We start from the raw sequence: 19,371 nt of genomic DNA, 5'->3' as shown, positions 1-19,371 counted from the left end.
GGAGCCAAGGGGATGCATTAAAAACAGGGGCCCTGCCCAGGCAGGGGGAATGATGGGCTGCAATTTATCATGAAATCACAGATTGTTTGTGTTGGTGAGAGTCTCAAAGACCGTGTAATTCCAATTCCCTGCCTTGGCAGGGACAGCTTTGTGACAGTGTTCATGGGGGTCTGAGGATGAGGGAAGAGACGAGGATCTGAAGGCTTGATTTATTTTATGATATATATTATATTAAAACTATACTACGAGGATAGAAGAAAGGATTTCATCAGAAGGCTGGCTAAGAATAGAATAAGAAGGAATGCTAACAAAGGTTTGTGGCTGGGACAGAGAGTCTGAGCCAGATGACTGTGATTGGCCATTAATTAGAAACAACCACATGAGACCAATCACAAATGCACCTGTTGCATTCCACAGCAGCAGATAACCAATGTTTACATTTTATTCCTGAGGCCTCTCATGTTCTCAGGAGAAAAAACCCTAAGGAAAGGATTTTTCATAAAACATGTTTGTGCCACACCTTCCCCTGTCCCAGGTCACTTCAAGCCCCAATATCCAGCCTGGCCTTGGACACTGCCAGGGATCCAGGGGCAGCCCCAGCTGCTCTGGGCACCCTGTGCCAGGGCCTGTCCACCCTCACAGGGAACAATTCACAATTCCCAATCTCCCATCCATCCCTGCCCTCTGGCAGTGGGAGCCATTCCCTGTGTCCTGTCCCTCCATCCCTTGTCCCCAGTCCCTCTCCAGCTCTCCTGGAGCCCCTTTGGGCCCCGCAGGGGCTCTGAGCTGTTCCAGCCACTCCCCATCTCCAGGTGAGCCCCCCCAGCTCTCCCAGCCCGTGTTCACCAGGTGAAATGACAATGATTTAATTCAGCACTCGGGCGCTGAAGGGAGGGATCCCTGCGCTGTCCCGGGGCCGGTGCCGGGTGCGTTCACAGCCGGGCTCAGCTGCAGATGGAGCCAGAGCCCCGCCTGCGCCCGCTCCGCTCCCACCCCAGCAGCTGCAACCACCCCGGCAAATCCTCCCCATTTCCACAGCAGCTGCTGTGCAAGGAAAAGCTCATTTTCGGGGAAATGGCAGGGGCAGGATCATCGCAGCCACAATCGCAGCTGGTTTCTCTTGGCAGCTCAGAGCAGGGAAGAGCTGCCAGCCTGGACATCGGGGCTTGGAGCCACCTGGGACAGTGGGAGGTGTCCCTGCCATGGCAGGAGATTGGAATTACACGGTCTTTGAGACTCTCAAATTTGTGATTTCACGGTAAATCGCAGCCCATCATTCCCCCCCTGCCTGTTTTTAATGCATCCCCTGGCTCCCACCGTGTGGCTCTGCAGAATTCGTGCAGGGCTCAGGGCTCTTCCAGGGGCTCTTCCCATGGGGCTCCCACCCTGCTGGGCAGGGATTGTGTTCTGAGATGCTCCTGGCTCTGTCAGTGGGGCTGAGGGAGCTGGGAAGGGGCTCAGCCTGGAGCAAAGGAGGCTCAGGGTGCCCTTGTGGCTCTGCACAGCTCCCGACAGGAGGGGACAGCCCAGGGGCCGGGCTGTGCTCCAGGGAACAGGGACAGGAGCAGAGGGAACGGCCTCAGGCTGGGCCAGGGCAGGTTGGATTGGATATTGGGAAAATTCCTGCATGGAAAGGGGTGACCAGCTCTGGCACAGCTGCCCAGGGTGGTTTGGAGTCCCCATCCCTGGAGGGGTTTAAAAGCCCTGTGGATGTGGCACTTGGGGACAGGGGACAGTGGTGGCCTCAGCAGTGCTGGACTCGATGGTCTCACAAGGCTTTTCCAACCTGAACAATTCTGTGATTCTCAGGGCTGTGGATTGTGGGGTCAGGTGAGTGAGACTGGGACAGCCCCAGGCAGGCTGGAGATGCTGTGCCAGGTGTGGGATGGAAACTGCTCCCCAAACCTGCTGGTTCCAGGGGTGGGATGGAAATTGCCCCCCAAACCTGCTGGTTCCAGGGGTGGGATGGAAATTTCCCCCCCAGACCTGCTGGTTCCAGGTGTGGCAGGGCTCAGGAGCCCCCAGGGATGGGTTTTATCCCTGTCCCTATTCCCCAGGGGTGGGTTTTATCCCTGCCCCTATTCCCCAGGGGTGGGTTTTATCCCTGCCCCTATTCCCCAGGGGTGGGTTTTATCCCTGTCCCTATTCCCCAGGGATGGGTTTTATCCCCGTCCCTATTCCCCAGGGATGGGTTTTATCCCCGTCCCTATTCCCCAGGGGTGGGTTTTATCCCTGTCCCCACCCAGCGGAACCAGCCCTGAGCTCCACCCACAGATCTCCTGGGCTCCCTGAGCCATCCAAGGCCCTTTTGGACCTTCCCCCACAACTCCAGGGCAGCTGCTCTGGTTTGTCCCCACCCTGACCCTCTCTAAGGCTGTCCTGGAGGGAGATGGCTCCTGTGTGTCCTTCTCTGGGGTCACAGCTGGCCTGCTCTGTGCTGAGCCTCCCTAATCCCCCCAGCCCTCCTGTCCCTGCCCCCAGACTGAGGGTGGTCCCTGAGAGCCACCAGCTGGGAGCTGGTGCCACCCCTGCTGCTGTGTCCTCTCCTGCCTGTCCCCAAAGGTCCCCACAGCCACATCTCCTCTGTGGCCCCTGACTGTGCCTCAGTTTACCCCAGGGGCTCCTCCCTGGTTTTTGGAGGATGGAGCAGCTCCTTTATGGATTTACCAAAAGCAGGAGCAGCCTGAGGGAAGGATTATCTCCTTCCCATGTAAGCCAACACCTTCCTGTGCTGGAAATACCATCCTGGACCCTCTGGTTCCTGCTGCTCCCAGGCAGGATGGACAGGGCTGGGGATCTGCTCCTTCCTCAAGTGTTGCATGAGGATCTTCTCAGAAAGCCAAAAAGAACAACAGAGGAAAAAGAGTCCCAGGGGCTTGCCAAGGCTGTCCCTTGTTATCAGCCCCTGTGGCCTTGCTGAGTGGTGTCTGGGAAGGAGCCAAGCTGAGCTGGGAGCAGGATGGAGCTGGGGAGAGGCATTTGGGATGCAGGTTTGGAACTGGAGGAGGCATTTGGGATGCAGGTTTGGAACTGGGGAGAGGAATTTGGGATGCAGGTTGGGAACTGGGGAGAGGAATTTGGGATGCAGGTTTGGAACTGGGGAGAGGCATTTGGGATGCAGGTTGGGAACTGGGGAGAGGAATTTGGGATGCAGGTTTGGAACTGGGGTGAACCTCGGGCTGAGGGCCCTGCAGCACGAGCTGAGCCAGAGGGAGGAGAGAGCAGAGGCTGCTTGGGTTTCTGCACGAAAGGGGGGTTGGCAGGGCAAGGCTTGGATGGGGACAAAGAGGAGGAGGAGGAGGAGGTGAGACAATCAGAATCAGCCTGAGGTGGTGGCACAGGTTGATGGGAGATGGAGCTGTGCGCTGGGAGGAAGGCTGGGATCAGGGCACCTTCTGTTCCTCTGAACCTGGATGAGAAGCAAAGCTCAGCTATCAACAATCCTCCAAGGTTTGCATCCCTGGATGATTCAACAGCTTCTGGGCTGTGTGTCCATAGAAGGGGATTCAGAGCATCCACCAAACAAGGGGCTCCCACCACCCAGGAGTCCTGCCAGGCTCTCTGGGGCATGAAGAGCATGGCTGGAGCTGGCCAGGAGCCCGGCCTGAGCTGCTGTCCCCCTGCAGAACCCCCTGAGCAGCGACAATGCCTCGTCCGTGTGCAGCACGGTGGATTACAAACCCCCTGCACCCGAGGAGGAGGAGGTGGCAGAAGAGGCTGAGGAGAGCAATGAGCCTGAGGAGTGTTTCACTGAAGGTGAGAGCAGGGCTGGAGACCCTGTGGGCATGGGAGATGGGTGTGGAGAGGGGAAAATGGGGCTGGAGGGGCCTCTGCCAAGCAGTTCTTGCAGCACAGGGACCCCCAGGCTCTCTGAGCTCAGCCCCAAATCCTCCTGCAACACCCCAGAGATGATCCCCATAGAGCTCCCCTTGTGCACCTCACCTAAACCCAGCAGGATCCCTGTGACAATGTTCACAGGGGTCTGAGAATGAGGGAAGAGATGAGGATCTGACTCCATGTTTCAGAAGGCTGATTTATTATTTTATTATATATATTATATTAAAACTATACTAAAAGAATAGAAGAAAGGATTTCATCAGAAGGCTGGCTAAGAATAGAAAAAGAAAGAATGATAACATAGGTTTGTGGCTCTGACTCTCTGTCCAAGCCAGCTGACTGTGATTGGCCATTAATTAGAAACAACCACATGAGACCAATCACAGCTGCACCTGTTGCATTCCACACCAGCAGATAATCAATGTTTCCATTTTGTTCCTGAGGCCTCCCAGCTTCTCAGGAGGAAAAATCCTAAGGAAAGGATTTTCCATAAAAGATGTCTGTGACAGATCCTGGTCCAACTTCCACCAGGGAGGGTTTAAAATGCCAATAAAAGCAGAAACAGTGAGAACACCCTAGCCAGGAGTGACCTCAGCCCTGTGTCCTCAGGCTGTGTGAAGAGGTTCCCCTGCCTCTATGTGGACATCACCAGTGAGAAGGGGAAGATCTGGTGGAACCTCAGGAAAACCTGCTTCCGCATCGTGGAGCACGACTGGTTCGAGACCTTCATCGTCTTCATGATCCTCCTCAGCAGTGGAGCTCTGGTAGGTGCCACCTTCCCCTGCCCGCAGGGCTCTGCAGCAGCTTCCCAGCCTGGGGGAGCCCAGGGAGGGTTGTAGGATTGATGGGGTAGGATGGTCAGGATGGACAGAGATGAGAGATCTCTGCAGCCAGGTGTTGGAACTTGGGGTTTATTGCAAAGGGCCTGGGTGCAGGGCCCTGCTGGGAGCTGCCAAACACAGCTCAGAGCAGGCTGAGAGAAGAGAGAGGGAGAGAGGATGAGAGGGTGAGAGAGTAAAAGGGTAAGAGAGCGAGGTTCCCATTCCAATACAATAAACCTTCTTCTGTGCTGAATATTCTGATTCTCACTAACCAATCCAGTACAAGATACAAATCCTATAGCATTCACATGCAGCCTATAAGAATCATTACATTACCATCCTGTGTTACATTTTAAACCCTAAAAACTCCTCTTTGGGCCCCTTCTGCCAAGCTGTAGGGTCTGCTCTGACCCTTGGGCCTGTCTGCAAGCAGAGGGTGTTGTTCCATCAAAAGGGGATCACCTTCAGCCGGCCACACCATTGTTTTCCAGTTGTTCAGTAACTGAGGGATCTCAAAGCTTGCTTTCATTTCAATCTCACTTATAGTTTCCATATTCTCAAAATCTTTTGCCAGACAATCATATTTATAAAGATTTCCTGTTTCATCTTCCCCGACAGAGGGTGTTATATTTACCTCTTCAAGCCGGGTCTAATAAACTCTTGGACACCCAAGATATCTCAGCTACCCTTGGAGGCATAAAAATCGGCAGAATGGCTTCTGTGGCAGTGCTGGAAATAAAAATGTTTTATAAAAAGCAAAATAACAAACAGAAAAATCAAGCCCAGTGCCAGACATTCTTGCTCTTAGTAAAACACTTTACAAAAGCCAGGCTCTGGGCATCTCCTGTGCCCAATAATCCAGCTGTGGGCAGATGTTTGATTTCAAACCCCATTTGGCTCAGCTCTAACACCTTCCAGGAGCCCTGGTCACCCTCCCCAGCATTCCTGGACCATCATCCACAGGCTGTGGTCCATGGCTCAAGGGGATCCACTGCCCACAGCCACCACTGCTGCTCTTGATGCCAACTATGAACCATCTGAACCATTTATGGAGCTTCATGTGGTTCCTCATTTCACCACCTCCATCACCAGCTGTCAGGAGGTGCTTGACAAACAGTTCATATTTTTTATTCTGCTGTTCAGCACCTCCATCAGTGCCTGGTGCCCCCTCTCAGAACCTGGGTGTTCTTTTAAAACAACCTAATTCATTACCAGTGTTTGCCTGGTGCTCTTCTCTGAGTGTTTGGGCTGGATTTAACCCAGGAAATACAAATATCTCTGCAGGTTTGGAGGTGAAGAGAGAGGGAAGGAGAACAGAGGGACTGAGAGGCTTTTCAGACACACTTTACATGTCTGCAGCTCGCTCTGAGGTGGTTTGGGGATGTCTGAGGTTGTAGCTGGTGCAGGAATTGAAAGCTGTGCTACCCCAGCTGTGCAGCACCTGGTCACCACACCCCTACCTCCAGTGCTTACTCAACACGTGGGTGTGGCACTCAGGGCATTTTCAAAATTCCCAAAGCATCCCAAGGTGTGGGTTGGTATCCTGGCTTTGAGCTGAGACACCTGGGAGCAGGATGCAGCTGGACCTTGGCTTCAGTGAAGCTCTGCTTTGGGGCCAACCCCACAAAGCCAAGCAGGAGCTGGACCCCAGGGGATCAGCTCCTCATGGACCAGCCATCCTTGGGCTCCAGCTTCCTGAGCCCTGGAAAGCAGGGCTGGGATCAGGGGACCTTCTGTTCCTCTGAACCTGGATGAGAAGCAAAGCTCAACAATGCTCCAAGGTTTGCATCCCTGGATGATTCAACAGCTTCTGGGCTGTGTATCCATGGGAGAGGAAGGCAGGGAGATGCCGCAAAGGTGTGCTCTGGGATGCCATAGGTACCATGGCAGGATGGGACTCCCTGCCACAGAGCTCCCTGAGGTCCCACAGAAGGATGGGACTGTCACAGAGCTCCATGGGGTCCCACAGAAGGATGGGGCTGTCACAGAGCTCTGGGGGTCCCATGGAAAGATGGGACTGTCACAGAGCTCCATGGGGTCCTACAGAAGGATGGGGCTGTCACTGAGCTCTGTAGGGTCCTGTGGAAGGATGGGACTGTCATGGAGCCCTGTGGAAGGATGTTGCTGTCACAGACTCCATGGGGTCCCACAGAAGGATGTGGCTGTCACAGAGCTCCGTGCCCCTTGCAGGCTTTTGAGGACATCTACATTGAGCAGCGCAAGGTGATCCGCACCATCCTGGAATACGCAGACAAGGTCTTCTCCTACATCTTTGTCATCGAGATGCTGCTCAAGTGGGTGGCCTATGGCTTCAAGGTGTACTTCACCAATGCCTGGTGCTGGCTGGATTTCCTCATCGTGGATGTACGTGATGTGCAGGGCTTTGGGGGCTGCTGTAAATGAACCCAGATTGTATTTTAGAGGATAGAAGGGTGGCTCTGGAATGAGGGCTAATAGCATTACTTGGAATAATGGTCCCCCACAAGATGGAACACTTCATTGGTTGCAGGAACCTTTCAAACCGTTGTGTCTTACACCCAAGCCAAGAACAGGCCCAGCAGTTCCACCAGGCCCAGCAGTTCCACCAGGCCCAGCAGAGCTGTGAAGGGACACAGGGTCTCCCAAATGGTCCATGACAGAGCAATCTGTCCTTTCTGTGCCTCACATCAATTCCAACCTCACACTCAAGAGGTATCATCCTGCCCCTGGATCCCTGGAAGTGCCCAAGGCCAGGCTGGACAGGGCTTGAAGCAGCCTGGGATTGTGGGAGGTGTCCCTGTCCATGGCAGGGGTGACACTGGGTGGGCTTTAAGGTCCCTTCCAACCCAAATTATTTTGGGATTCTGTGACCCTTGAGGTGTCTGGTCACCAGGAACCCCAAGGACTCAATGTCTCTGTCCCAGGGCTAGAGGATGCTCACCAACCTGAGGGACTGGGGAGAGAGGGAAGGGCAGGAGCTGCAGCTGTGTTTGCACCTGAGGTGCTGCTGATCACTTGGGCTGCTCCTTCCAGGTGTCCCTGGTCAGCCTGACAGCAAACTGGCTGGGATACTCCGAGCTGGGAGCCATCAAATCCCTGCGGACACTGAGGGCTCTGCGACCCCTGCGTGCTCTGTCCCGCTTCGAGGGCATGAGGGTGAGTGTGTCCCCGTGTGCTGCCGGCCCTGACAGAGACATGAGAGCCCTCAGCAGTCCTCCACATCATGGATGGTTTTCAGGGGCTCCAGACTGGTGGGATCAATGCTAAGGTACCTTTGGTCCAGTCTGACCTCACTCAGTGCTGCTGGGGAGGGCGACGTTGGGCATGGGGACATGAAGGTCCCTTCCAGGTCCCCCAAGGTCTTTTCTGTCCTTGCAGGTGGTGGTGAACGCCCTGGTGGGTGCCATCCCCTCCATCATGAACGTCCTGCTGGTCTGCCTCATCTTCTGGCTGATCTTCAGCATCATGGGGGTGAACCTATTTGCAGGGAAGTACTACAGGTGTGTCAACACCACCACCGGGGAGCTCTTCGAGATCGACGTGGTCAACAACAAGAGCGACTGCATGGCCCTGCTCCACACCAACGAGGTCAGATGGGTCAATGTCAAGGTCAACTTCGACAACGTGGGCCTGGGATACCTGTCCCTGCTGCAGGTGGTACGTCATGACATCGGGTGTCACCATCCAGGATGTGTGGAGCAGGGCAGTGGGATGAGCATCAGGGCTGGTGTGGGATGGGGTTTCTTAGCTGCTTCTTAGCTCCAAAGCTGATTTTTAACACAAAAAAAAAAAAAAAAAAAAAAAAAAAAAAAAAAAAAAAGCCCTTAGGAAAGGAGGGAAACTCCTAGCCAAGAGGAAAAGGGATGGGGTAGAAGATGAGGAAGGTTTCACCAGGGAACTAACTGCTGCACCCATCTGCAGCACCAAGGCTGACACTGCAGAGCAGCCTCTGCCCAGCACAGGGTGGTTTTTAACACCAAAAAGCCCCTTAGGAAAGCAGGGAAACTCCTAGCCTAGAGGAAAAGGGACAGGGTAAAAGATGGGGAAAGTTTCATCAGGGAGCTGCTGCAGATGGATGCAGCAGCACCAAGGCTGGCACTTAAAAACAGCCCAGCATGGGCTGGTTTTTAACACCAAAGAAGCCTTAGGAAAGGAGGGAAACTCCTAGCCTAGAGGAAAAGGGACAGGGTAGATTATGGAAGGGAAAAGTTTCACCAGGGATCTGCTGCACCCATCAGTAGCAGCACCAAGGCTGGCACTGCAGAGCAGCCCCTGCCCAGCATACTGGTTTTTAACACCAAAAAGCCCCTTAGGAAAGGAGGGAAACTCCTAGCCTAGAGGAAAAGGGATGGGGTAGAAGGTGGGGAAGGTTTCACCAGGGAGCTGCTGCACCCATCTGCAGCACCAAGGCTGACACTGCAGAGCAGCCCCTGCCCAGCACGGGGTGCAGGAGTCAGGAGGGGAGGCTCTGGTACCCCTGCAGCCCTTTGGAAAGTTCACTCTGCTCCAGCCATGGGTTGTGGGGCCGTGCGTGGGGCGGGTGACGACTGGAAAAAGGACACACGTGTCCCCTGGGGTTCCACTGAACTCCCCACAGCTGGGCCAGGCAGCAAAGGGGAACTGCTCCCCACAGCTTTGATAAAAATATAGATGTGGGCTCCATTATTGGGCAGGCTGGGGCTACTCCCATCAGATCCAGGGGAACTGGTGGCTGCAGAATCGGAAAACAACCCCAGCTGATGACTCTGCTTCTAAATTCAGCTTCCTCTTCAGCCTTGTTGTTCCATCAGATTCAGGAAACAAAATGTGCAGACCTTTTGTTTAACAAATCAGCAGCCAAAGGCTGTAAGAGATGCAGGGGAGACCCTGTAAAAGACTTGGTGTGGTCCCCCCACCGTGCTGGGATGGGAATTCAGCAGAAGCAGAGGCAGGATGTGGAACTCAGGGCTATGGAGGCGGCACAGTTTGGGACTGGAAAGGAGTCAGCTGGCCCTGGCACAGCTCTGCCTTTGGGAAAATGACTTCTAAGTCAAGAGCAGAAGGGAGAAAAGAGTCAATTACTTCTTTTCTCTGCCTTGTTTGCAGTGGTGTTTTGGAAAGTCACTGGTAGCCTCCGCCCCAGAATAGTCCGTGTATATTCCTGGGAATTTCCATATTTCTGGGACATTTTTCTTGTGGATTCAACATCCATTCCTCTCCTGCCATTCCCACAGAGAAGCCAGAATGCTCTGAGCTAAACCCCAGACATGCCCCCACCACCTTCCCTTTGTTCCCAGCCACAAACAACTCCCAGAAAATACATTCTCCACTGCCACAGAATCACAGAATCCTTTGTACTGGAAAAGACCCCAGGTCTGACCATTCCTGTTCCCACAGGCAACCTTCAAAGGCTGGATGGACATCATGTATGCAGCCGTGGATTCCCGTGAGGTGAGGGACACACAGGGCTGGCTCCAGGCTGGATTCCCCTTGGCACACTGGGAACAGGAGCCCAGAGCTGAGGCTGGGATGGATCCTTGGCTACAGCATCACCTCTGGCTCTGCCTTGTGGTGCTGCATCCCACCCGTGACTTCAGCCAGGACATGAAGGCTACAGGGTGGAGAAACCCCCAAAATGTATCAGATCATGGAATCCCAGCATGGCTTGTGTTGGAAGTGACCCTAAAGCCCACCCAGTGCCTCCCCCTGACATGGGCAGGGACACCTTGCACTATCCCAGGGTGCTCCAGGCTCTGTCCAACCCAGCCTTGGACACCTGGGCAGCCACAACATCTCCCTGCTGAAGTGTACAGCCTCAAAGAGGGCAGCCATGTGTCCCTGTGTCACCCCTGTCATTGTCACCTGCAGCCTGGCCCCACACTGGGCTCCCACCCCACCCCACAGCTGGGGCTGAGTCTGCTCCACTCAGCTTCAGTTCCAGGGGCCAAAATCCCCTGATATTATATTATATTATATTATATTATATTATATTATATTATATTATATTATACCCCCACTGCTCCAATCTGGAGGGCTCGTTCTTCTGCCTGCTGTGACATGGTGTCCTCTGGGACCCCTCCAGCTGGGAATGTTCATCCCATCCTGGAGAAAATACCTGGCTTGCCTTGAGCAATCAGTGGGTTATGAGAATAGAGCAGCCAGCATTCAGCCATGGGGTTCAAAGAGTTATTAAAAAACCCCAAGTGTTTGAAGAGTGACATGCAAAGGCTGTTCCTACTGTGACCCACCCCCCAAAAGTGTCCTCACAGCAGAAGGGGTTTCCTACTGTTCTCCAATGACACTGGGGGTCACCCCACACACCTAAAGGAGTGATTTTCATTGCCCTTTTTGTAGCTCCCTTTCATCACCTTCTGAAAATCCCTCAGGCCTCTGCCCCACCTGGGGCAAAGCTGGTTTGGGAGAAAAACCTCCCTGTTCTGCCCAGAGCTTTCCTCAAAAATGGGGGAAGCCAATGGGGTCACCTTGGGGTGTCTCTGGTCAAACACAGAGTGGAATTAAGGGATGCTCCTTGGGATGAGGAGCATTGTCCAAGGATGTTGGGCCTGTCACCCAGCTGTGCTGGTGTGACAAATTAATCCACTTTTCCTTTCCCCTCTCAGATATATTTCAGCCCTTGGAATGCTGATTATAGGGAAGAAACTCATCTGCTCATTAATATCACTGCAAAGGACATCCTTTCCCATTGCCCAGCCCATGCTGTGGGGCAGCATGTCCTTGTCCCTCAGTCAGTGTCACAGGGATGTCCTTTCCTGGCGCTGCTCCCATTGGGAACACACAGCCAAAAGTTTTGAAGCAGCCACGCCCTGGCTCTGTCCAAACGCCACAAACCCCTGTCTGGGGGCTTGGGGACACCTTTTTGGGACAAGGTCAGCCTCACATTTCCCATCTCTCCTGGCCAGATTGAAGAGCAGCCACAGTACGAGATCAACCTCTACATGTACATTTACTTCGTCATCTTCATCATCTTCGGGGCCTTCTTCACCCTGAACCTCTTCATCGGCGTCATCATCGACAACTTCAACCAGCAGAAGAAAAAGATGAGTATTTCCTGGCTCCTGAGGGGCTGCTCTGGGCTGCAGGGGGCCAGCACAGCAGCGGGGTGGTGGGACTGGGATGGATCCCAGGATTCTTATCCATTAGTGGTGTCCTGCACTGGGCAAACAGCACGTGGAGCTTTGTGTCCTGGTCACAGCAGTTACAGAGGACTTCATTTATGGGTGCAGAGGGAGGAAGCAAAGGGAGGCTGGGCCATCACTTGCCTGGGCCATCACTTTTATTTTCTTTTCCCAACCTGGATCATTTTCCCATGCATGAGGTTGAGACTCAACTTCTCCTTCCAAGCCAGTAGGTCAGGACTGCCCGCCCAGAGCAGGGGAGGAGGGTGGGCAGGGCCAAGCACACTGGTGGTGCTGAGCAGGCACTGCAGGACACAGAGAGGATGCCTTGCTCCCAGCAGGATCTCTGGGGCTGGAGACACTTGGTGGGGAGGGACAGGGTCAGACACACTTGGTGGGAAGAGAATTCCCAAGACTAACAGTGGTGATTCCCTTTATACTTTGGAGGCAAAGACATCTTCATGACAGAAGAGCAGAAGAAATACTACAATGCCATGAAGAAGCTGGGCTCCAAGAAACCCCAGAAGCCCATCCCCAGGCCAGCGGTACGTTGGGCTCATCCTCCTGGAGGGCAGCACACAGGGAACACTTCAAGCCACCAGCTGTCCCTAAGGGAACAAAAAGGGTCCAGGGAAGATCATTTGCCCCATTGTTGTTCCTCTGACAGGACCTGGCCAAGAGCTGGGGCTTCAGAAGAGGCTGACATCATGCCACCTCCTTTGGGTCTGCCCTTTATCCCTTGGTCTGCTGGCAAGGGCAGTGATGGGGTTTCTTTTGCAGGAATTTGGGTTTTTTTCCTGGTTTGCCTCTCAGCTCCTCTCTGGCTCTCTCTCCTCTCAGGGAAAGCTCAGCTTTCAATGCCCCAGAAGGGACCCTGGTCCAGCCAAAACATTCTCAGTTGTGATTTGGGTTTTGCAGCCCTGCACAAGGGAGGTCCTTCCCACGTGTTAATTTGTGCCCTATTAGCTGTGGGTGTCATTAGCAAGTGGCTGTGCCCTTTGCCCACTCCTCCTGGCTGTGGCGTTCCCAGATGTGCTCCATCCTGAGAGGTGCTGGGAATCCTCCCCCCATAACTTTGGGGGCTGTGAGAGCCATGCTGGCCACAGCCCTGAGGTTTCCCACACCTGTAAATATGGTTCCTTCTTCTCTTTCTGCTGTGCTTTTGTTTTGCTGTGTCTGTCCTGTGTCCCCACCTCTTCTCTGGTGCTCCATCGTCGCCCTTGTGTCCCTCACTGCAGAACAAAATCCAAGGGAAGGTGTTTGACTTCGTTACCAAGCAAGTGTTTGACATCACCATCATGATCCTGATCTGCCTGAACATGGTGACCATGATGGTGGAAACAGATGACCAGAGCGAGCTCAAAACCTCTGTCCTCTACAAGATAAACTTGGTCTTCATCGTCATCTTCACCGGCGAGTGCGTGCTCAAGATGTTCGCCCTGCGCCACTACTTCTTCACTGTGGGCTGGAACATCTTTGACTTTGTGGTGGTGATCCTCTCCATCCTTGGTGAGTCCTGCTGCTCCCACCAGTCCCTCAGGGATCCCACAGGACAGTGATGGGTGGAAGTGGTCTCACCAGTTTACACCCACCGGCCTGTCACTGGACCCTGCTTGCACCCATCCTTTGAGCATGGCCAAGCCAGCAGGACCCTGGGACATGACAGATGTGAGGCCATTCCAGGCTGGCAGAGGGGCTAGGGATATCTCTGCTCCTCCCCATCATTGTAATGGGCCCCAGCCAGGTAATAATTAGTATAGACTTTAATATTCACAGAAAGTTGATTAATAATAATCTTTATTAAGAAACTTATTGTTCTTATAGATAGTTACGATACAGTTGGACTTAATTGGTCCTCTAATTCAAACACCATCATTATTGGCTAGTTAAGGAACCACCCTTTGGTAAACAAATCTCCATAACATATTCTACATGTTCACAACACCAGGTGCAGCAAGTTAAGATAAGAATTGTTTCTTATTCTTTTCTTTGATCTCAAAGCCTTTTCCCAGAATGATGCCTGGGAAAGTTGTGTTTCTCTCTGTGGCCAGAGAGCTGCTGCCACACTCCTTGCTGTTATTTCCCTTGATGTTCTCTTTCTCTGAAACAGAGCAGCCAGAGTTTAACCCTTGGGTCTGTGCCCAGAGGTTCTTTTTTAATGTTTTCCCTGTCACGGGAGGAGCCATTGGGGTGGCCTCACCTCTCTGTGTCTGCCCAGGTGGAGCCAAGCATCTCCCCTTCACCTCCCATTGGTGGCACATCAAACTCATCTGCCCTTCATCCGTCCACAGGTATCGTCCTCTCAGACATCATTGAGAAGTACTTTGTGTCCCCCACGCTCTTCAGGGTGATCCGGCTGGCGAGGATCGGGCGCGTGCTGCGGCTGATCCGAGGAGCCAAAGGCATCCGCACGCTCCTCTTTGCGCTGATGATGTCCCTGCCCGCCCTGTTCAACATCGGCCTCCTGCTCTTCCTCGTCATGTTCATCTACTCCATCTTCGGCATGTCCAACTTCGCCTACGTCAAGAAGGAGTCGGGGATCGATGACATCTTCAACTTCGAAACCTTCGGGAACAGCATCATCTGCCTCTTCCAGATCACCACGTCAGCGGGATGGGATGGGCTCCTCAACCCCATCCTCAACAGCGGCCCCCCGGACTGCGACCCCGAGCTGGAGAACCCCGGGAGCTCGGTGAAGGGAGACTGTGGGAACCCCGCCATCGGCATCTTCTTCTTCTGCAGCTACATCATCATCTCCTTCCTCATCGTGGTGAACATGTACATCGCCATCATCCTGGAGAACTTCAGCGTGGCCACGGAGGAGAGCAGCGAGCCCCTCTGTGAAGATGATTTTGAAATGTTTTATGAAACTTGGGAGAAGTTCGACCCTGACGCCACGCAGTTCATCGCCTACAGCACCTTGTCTGACTTTGTGGACACCTTGCAGGAGCCACTTCGAGTTCCCAAGCCCAACAAGATCAAACTCATCACCATGGATCTACCAATGGTTGCTGGGGACAAAATCCACTGCCTAGACATCCTCTTTGCCCTGACTAAGGAAGTGCTGGGAGACTCGGGCGAGATGGATGCCCTGAAGGCCACTATGGAGGAGAAGTTCATGGCTGCCAACCCCTCGAAGGTTTCCTATGAGCCCATCACCACCACCCTGAAGAGGAAGCACGAGGAGGTGTGTGCTACCAGGATCCAGAGGGCGTTCCGGAGGTACCTCCTGCGGCGCTCGGTCAAGCAGGCCTCCTACATGTACAGGCACAGCCAGGACACGCTGGGCGAGGACGCGCCCGAGAAGGAAGGGCTGATCGCCACCAAAATGCAGGAGATGTATGGGAACTCTGGGACAGATGTGGAGACAGCCCCTGCCCTGGGCCTCAAGCCCATTCCCAGCTCAGAGACGCCCCAGGATGCTCCTGAGGAAGCACAGGTTTGGCATAAGGAACACGTGGTGAAAGAGTCGCTGGTGTAACCATGAGGAGGTTCCACCTCTGGCCCAGCCTGAAGAGACTTCATTTGTATCTCCTGTTCAAAGCTCTTCCATGCACAGATCTCTAGATCTTAGATATTGAGCTAATTTCAGACATTTCAAGCAACCACCTTGAATTTCAAAGCAGGATCTCCTCCTGATCCTGGGTTTTACAGCCCACTGCACTTGCAAAAGAGTTAAATTCTTTTTCCTATGAGAACTCAAATGTGAAATCTGTTGTCGGTGAAAGAGAAACAAGTTAGTTTTGAAATCATCTCATCACGGTAACGATGGTTTTCAGGCGTGAACAGAGAGTATGGTTGTCCTTTCACTTAAAGTAATTATTTATTAATGTTATTTCACAATTAAGAGATTTTCCTGTATTTTATTCTTCCAGAGTGCAGCCAAGCAACCAGTAAAGATGAGCCAAGTGAAATAATATTAAGAATAATTACGGAAAACAGAAGATTTTGTGAACAAAAATCTCCAAAGTCTTAAAGCAGCACCTTTCTTTTGAACCTCTGAATAAGCTTGATGATTATTTTTTGTTAATTACAAGAGAAAGTGCAATTATGTCTTAAAAATTGGTTTGCAAAGCCAAAGCAAAGCATCTGCAAATTTGTTCTCAGGGTTAAATATCAGGTTTTCAAAGTCTCTGAATATGCATTGAAAGCAGGAATCATTCAGATCTCTATAGGACGAATGTAAACACTATTTATAGTCAGTATTTTTACTGTGTTTTCCCATTTCCATCCAGGTTTTGTGGCAGGAAAGCAATGGGCAAAGATAGGATTTGGAAAAAGTCCTCCAAGAATCCCCAGTCCCCGGGACAAAACTCTCCAGGGTTTTCTTCCTAGCCCTGTTGCAAGAGGAACCGTCCCACTGGAGTGCTCTTGGTTGGCATTCCAAATGTCCTCTTCGTTCGTGTTAATTAATGAGATGTACCCCCAGGGATCAGAGCAGATGTTTGAATGATCCTTTCCATCAGCTGCCTTAGGGATCCCCGAAATCCCACCCAAGCCCCAGGTGGCTGCATGGAATAAACGATCCCATCGGGGTGTGAATCCCAAAATCCTCAGGCAGAGCATCCTTCCCTGGGCTGGGGCTGCAGAGAGGCCCTGGTGGCACGTTCTGGATGGGCCAGGCAGGTCCTCACCAGGAAACCTCCAGGCAGAGGAGCGTTTTCCCAGGGGGAAAAGGGATTTGCTGCTCTTTACACAGGTGAGCAAAAATGAAAGTAAATCAAGGAAAATCACCCAGGCACAGCTGTGGCTGCCCTGGGGCCCTGGAAGTGTCCAAAGCCAGGTTGAATGGAGCTTGGAGCACCCTGGGACAGTGGAAGGTCACTGCCCACGGCAGGAGTGGCATTGGACGAGCTTTGAGGTCCTTTCAACCCAAACCATCCTGTGATTCTGTGAAAAATGGGCAAAAGGCCCCGAGTTCACCTCTGACCACCTTCTGCCTTCAAAAGGGGAAAAATCCCTCTTGAGATCAAAACAAACATGAACCAAAACCTCTTCCAGTTCAAGCAAGGCTGTTCCTGTAGCCAAAAACTCTGATTTTTTGTACTCAGATGATTCTCTTCTCTTCCTGGGCTGCTTCGGGCGCTGCCACCCCAGGTGCCCCACGGCCAGGCTGGCTGGGAGCGGTGCTGAGCCACTTTTCATGGCCAGCATTTCCATGGGAAGCATCCCTGGCACGGCAGCCCCCGCCCGGCCCGCAGTTCACAATCGATGCTGCTTCTACGTTTGTGTCGTCGGGGATGGGGAAATGCCCCAGAGCAGGGTTTGTGCGAGCTAAAGCCGTTTTTCTTTGTACATTTCTTACAATAAACAACTGTAAATGATCTGTTATTATGGTACCAAGTTTGTTGGGGCATCTTGAGGGGGGGATATATTTTTGTAGTGCAGAGCTTTAACACACTTTGTTGATGAGGACCCACAGTATAATTGAGAAGTCAATATTTATCTGCTTGTAGAGATTGTATTCTTTTTTAAAGGAGCTGTACCCCCTTTAAATTGCCTTTAATTCCCTTCACTAGGTTTCCTTGGAGAAGAATTAAGAGGGAACTTAGATTTGTTTCACAAGCAACACCTTCCAACACCCCTGTGCTGGGAGGGGTGAACACCCCTTCCCTTGGCTCCCTGTGCTCAGCCAACCTCAGCAGGACCTGGGGGTCTCATCCTGCACAGGAACCTCCAGGTTGTCCCCTGGGACCTCCAGCCCAGCTCCCAGAGCTTCTGCTCATGATCCCATCCCCTGGAGCCCTCGGTGCTCACCGGGAGCCACAGGAGACGCTGCTGTGGGCTCCACCAAGGACAGAGGAGGGTTTGGAGGCATGGGGATGTGGGACCCTCCCCGTGGGGCCACCAGGTTCCCCTGCAATCCCTGTCATGCTGTGAGCACAGGGGTGACTGAGCCTCCCAGTGCATTTTCAGGGGTGCCAGGGAGCCCTTGGGCAGCACAGATTTGGCCACTGTCACTGCAAACCCTCTTCAGTTTGTGCCCCACTCCTGCTTTTACCTCCCAGGGCTTTCCCAGGCACCTCCAGCAGCCCAGCTTCCATCTGCAGCCCCACAACCCCATAAAAACCCCTCCAGTGTCTGCCAAGCACGTGGGCATCCCTTTCCCTTTGCTCTGCTGGGGTATCAGGGCCAGGCTCTGCTCTTCCACCCAGACCAGGGGTAATGGCAGCAGGGACTTGGCAGCACTGCCCTGTATACAGAACCAGGAGAAGGCAACTGTCCCATCATCATGCCCTTATGGAGCCAGTTTTTCTCTGGAAAATTTTATTTTTTGCTTCCTGTCCCTTTGCATGCAAAGTCAGGCTGGGGCTGGTACCCAGCACCCATCAGATGCTCGGAACTGGCAAAAACCCCAGCCAGGCTGCAGAAGATGAAGGTTTGGGGAGGCCCCGGGCAGTGGCACCAGGCCCTGGGGACCAGCAGGACTGGCAGAAGTACCCAGAGGTGTTTTTCACTGGAGTTACAGTTCAGTGCTCACCCAACGAGCAACAACGGGGGGGCAGAGCCTGGGGGAAATGCTCCTGCAGCAGAGCTCACCTCAGGGTCCTGCTGATCTTCCCTGGGCCTGGCTGTGCCAAAGGTCTCATGGAGAAGGATCTTGGAAGTGGAGAAGGGTGGGCATGGCTGGTACCCAAATAACTCCTTGTTTTGGCCATTTCCCCATCTCATCATCTCCCTAGAAGGGCTCAAAAAACGTGGATGTGGCACTTGAGGACATGGGTTAGTGGTGATCATGGTAGTCTGCTCATCCTAAAGGTCTTTTCAAACCATGATGATTTTGTGACTGACTCATGCTTCTATGATTTTACATTTCTGGACTCCCTGGGATGTGGGAATGAGAGCTGAGGAACTCATCCCACAACGAGCAACCCCACAAACACCCCCAATTCTTATCCCATTCCTGCTGCAGCTCTTGGCTTCTGGGCCACCATCAATCCCTGCCCATCCCCTTCAGAGCCAAACACCCTGGGGGGATCTGTGGAGCTGGGGGGCAGCCCTGGGGGTCACTCCCATCCTGTCCTGCCCCCAGAGATGTGACCAGGCAGCACCAATCCCATTCCCTGGGCACATCCTGTGCTCAGCCAGGTTTGGCACCTCCTGCTTTGCAGATGGGCTCATCCCCAGCTCTGCTGCAGGGCCAGTTCTGGCCACCCCCAGGGAATATGGGCACCACAGGGAGCCAGCAGGGGACACCAGGGTGGACAGTGCCCTGGGACAGGGAGATGGACAATGCCCAAGGACAGGGAGATGGATGTAGCCAAAGGACATGAGGATGGATAATGCCAAGGGACAGGAGGGTGGATGAAGCCCAGGGACAAGAAGAGGGAGAATGCCCAGGGACAAGAGGATGCAATGCCCAGAGACACAAGGATAGATAATGCCCAGGGTCAGGAGGGTGGACAATGCTGAGGGACACGGAGATGGACAATACTCGGGGACACAGAGATGGACAATACCCAGGGACAGGAGGATGGACAATGCCCAGAGACACAAGGATAGACAATGCCCAGGGACAGGGAGATGGACAATGCCCAGGGACAGAGAGATGCACAATGCCCAGGGACAGAGAGATGCACAATGCCCAGGGACAGGAGGATGGACAATGCCCAGGGACA

At 53.2% G+C, this 19,371-nt stretch overlaps 1 protein-coding gene across 1 annotated transcript in view; it reads left to right on the top strand.

Moving 5' to 3' along the window:
• The window catches only part of SCN4A (sodium voltage-gated channel alpha subunit 4), a 42,580-nt gene extending 25,504 nt beyond the window's left edge, over window positions 1-17,076 (top strand). The window contains exons 16-25 of the mRNA XM_059489135.1: window positions 3,627-3,756; window positions 4,447-4,601; window positions 6,849-7,022; window positions 7,671-7,793; window positions 8,016-8,294; window positions 10,014-10,067; window positions 11,537-11,674; window positions 12,193-12,297; window positions 12,991-13,261; window positions 14,044-17,076. Coding sequence (XP_059345118.1) covers window positions 3,627-3,756; window positions 4,447-4,601; window positions 6,849-7,022; window positions 7,671-7,793; window positions 8,016-8,294; window positions 10,014-10,067; window positions 11,537-11,674; window positions 12,193-12,297; window positions 12,991-13,261; window positions 14,044-15,233 — 2,619 coding nt within the window. The 3' untranslated portion in view covers window positions 15,234-17,076. The remainder of the gene's footprint in view (window positions 1-3,626; window positions 3,757-4,446; window positions 4,602-6,848; window positions 7,023-7,670; window positions 7,794-8,015; window positions 8,295-10,013; window positions 10,068-11,536; window positions 11,675-12,192; window positions 12,298-12,990; window positions 13,262-14,043) is intronic.
• The last annotated feature ends 2,295 nt before the right edge of the window (window positions 17,077-19,371 follow it).

This window comes from Ammospiza nelsoni, chromosome 26 (genome assembly GCF_027579445.1).
Source record: "Ammospiza nelsoni isolate bAmmNel1 chromosome 26, bAmmNel1.pri, whole genome shotgun sequence".
In the NCBI taxonomy this organism is placed as follows: Eukaryota; Metazoa; Chordata; class Aves; order Passeriformes; family Passerellidae; genus Ammospiza; species Ammospiza nelsoni.
This window is presented reverse-complemented; position numbering and strand designations above follow the sequence as displayed.